The sequence below is a fragment of the Trichinella spiralis genome, assembly GCF_000181795.1.
Source record: "Trichinella spiralis strain ISS 195 chromosome Unknown Scfld4, whole genome shotgun sequence".
In the NCBI taxonomy this organism is placed as follows: Eukaryota; Metazoa; Nematoda; class Enoplea; order Trichinellida; family Trichinellidae; genus Trichinella; species Trichinella spiralis.
Window position 1 is genome coordinate 8,287,472 of NW_003526943.1, and position 2,544 is coordinate 8,290,015.

A 2,544-nucleotide genomic window follows, 5' to 3' on the forward strand; every position below is an offset into this window, starting at 1 on the left:
ATTATAATTTCGTGTACAGTCGTACTAAATATATTAAAATAACTTTACGCTATTACTGCCAGATTTATTTAGATACTTTTCTACAAAGAACTATTAATAATATTAAAAAATTATTCAAAACAGACAGTACAGTACAAAACAAATTCAAACTCAACAGTAGAAGACAGACATTATTACTAACAACACTGTAATATCAATTGCATTTTGAATATCCTTATGTCAAAAAAATCTTCAAATAAAAATGTGGTGCAAAATGGAATATAATATATATGAAAAAATTAATAATTAAACAAAAAATGAAAAAAACAAATAAAAAAAAACAAAGAACAACATAATGATAATTAATATGCCTTGATAGAATGACAATTAATCTGCTAGGTCATCAATTAGGTCAGTATAAATACATAAAAACAAAAAGGCTCATTATTCGAAAATACAATTATTATTACTTAGTTAAAGTTATAGAAATAAAAATAACAAAACATAATACATTATTATGAAAAGAAATGACTACTTACAGACAGACAATAAAAACGAATAACTTAACGGTAAAAACAAATGACAGTAAGATGCGTGCATTGCAATAAGCGCGAATATGTGACCTATATAAACTTCAGTAATATATATCATTAACATTACATTTATTTTATAAAATGAACGATTATATAGTTTTCGTTACAACATAATTTTTCTCTGAAACGAATTTTCTACGAAATATAGTATTACTGTAATTTCACTTTTAATTGAAATAAAAATGTTTATCAAAAATGAACTTTAAAAATTTTTTATCTGTCATAAAAAATATAATTATTAAGTTATAAAGATGAACAGTGCAATGTAACCAATTTTTATTTAAAAAGTTGATTACTGTTTCAAAATACAGTACGTTGAAAATTGAATGATGTTGAATTATCATCTGTATAATATCACATTGCAGCTCAAGTATAAATAAAGTATATTTTAAATAAAATTTTCTTGTTTTACTGAAAAATAATTTTTTATTTCATCATTTTCAAAGTGAGATTGAAAATAAAGTTAGAGATCAACATGCATATTGGACATAAAATATAAATATTTGCATAAGTGATATTATAAACCATATTCAGGTAAATTATAATGATTTTTTCATGTTTTTATACAATTTATTTTGGAAGTATTTTAACAATTTATTTTAATTTTGCAGTTTAACAGGAATAACGAAAAATTCTTTTTGATTTTGTTAAATTATAAAATAAATTTTCATAAATAAATTTGTAAATAGTCAATGTTTAGCAAACTTTAATTTTTAAAGTTATTTACCGTTTTACAAAATTCTTAACTGAAACATAAACTTTTGATAGTCAGGTTCTGATATTATGTAGAATATTGTTGTCATACTTTCCTGCATTTTCGTATCGGTTCATTTAGCGTTGACAGAATCTAGGAATGGCTAACTCGTCTGGAAGGTAATACTTTTTGTTTTTTTTGCATTCCGCATGTAAATTACAGTTCAACATTCGATAGAACATAAAATTTTTGCCATGTTGGCAACAGTAATTTGTAGACAGTTTTGGTTTATTTTGTTCACAGTATATAGTGACCGTTTATTCTGAGACTGTGAATGTTAGCATCTGTAGGCCATTTTATAAACCTTCTGTTATTTTGCTTCTTCATGTGTTTTCTAGGACCTTCTAATTGTCTTCTGAATTTAAGATTTTTTCTTCTCAAGCTTTCCTCTCAATTTACTTTGAACAAGTAGTTCCGTTTAAATAAACTTTTTTCTTATTTGGAATTTTTTATGATTAACATTTGTGTTTGCCTTAATCTTTTCTATAATGTAATATGCATTTCAGCAGAGACGTTCAAGCAACTGTGTTATGGGCACAACGCAGAAGGGTATATCTTTCTCACTGTTTTTTTTTTTTATTGTCCCCCCCGATCCTCAAGTTGATATTACCGAAGATAAATTTACTTTTCGGTATTATTTTTTTCTTAATCATATTAATCGGTTCATTTCTTAATGTATTTTTTAGTGGTATTGGAGGAACTGATAAAACGCCCCACCACTGCGAAATAGAATTTGACGAATAAGTAGATCCTAGTGTAAGTTAAAGTGCGATTGCTTCAGGTGAAAGTTTTATGTCGATATCACCTATTATTATAGAGCGGTAGTCGCATCAATACCGACCGTCAGATGGAATTTGTCATCAATAATCTTAACACTGACGGTGCCTTCTGGCCTAGACTGATGAAAAACTCAACGAGGACACTGGTGGAGTGAAGAGGATTTTCATAGATGTATAGATGAGAATGATGTATCTTTAGATGGTGATGCGAACCAAGACTTTGACTACAGCAAATATGCGGCCGGTTTCCACACTTTATCAGGAACACATTTTTGACGCTGTCATAATATTCCTCAGAATCAAGGAAATCAATGCTACGACGACCTAGCGAATGCAGAGTTTGGGGTATGTGATTTGCACCAATAATGTTCTGTACATACGTCGATGAAATGCTATTTAGTAATTGTAGAACTTTAGCGACGCCGATGCATGATGAATT

At 27.9% G+C, this 2,544-nt stretch overlaps 1 protein-coding gene across 1 annotated transcript; it reads left to right on the top strand.

The window, feature by feature from the left end:
- Positions 1-506: 506 nt before the first annotated feature.
- Tsp_02032 (conserved hypothetical protein) lies at positions 507-2,433 on the top strand. The gene is made up of 5 exons (XM_003377788.1): positions 507-548; positions 1,184-1,218; positions 1,833-1,875; positions 2,144-2,251; positions 2,305-2,433. The coding sequence occupies exons 1-5, from the start codon at positions 507-509 to the stop codon at positions 2,431-2,433; spliced, it is 357 nt and encodes a 118-aa protein (XP_003377836.1).
- The last annotated feature ends 111 nt before the right edge of the window (positions 2,434-2,544 follow it).

Excerpts from the sequence above, each read along its gene's own strand:
- Tsp_02032 (XM_003377788.1), top strand. The coding sequence starts at position 507 with ATGACTACTTACAGACAGACAATAAAAACGAATAACTTAACG. Across the intron at positions 1,219-1,832 it reads GAAAAATTCTTTTTGATTTT|CAGAGACGTTCAAGCAACTG; the intron begins GTTAAATTATAA and ends TATGCATTTCAG. Across the intron at positions 1,876-2,143 it reads TATGGGCACAACGCAGAAGG|AGCGGTAGTCGCATCAATAC; the intron begins GTATATCTTTCT and ends CTATTATTATAG.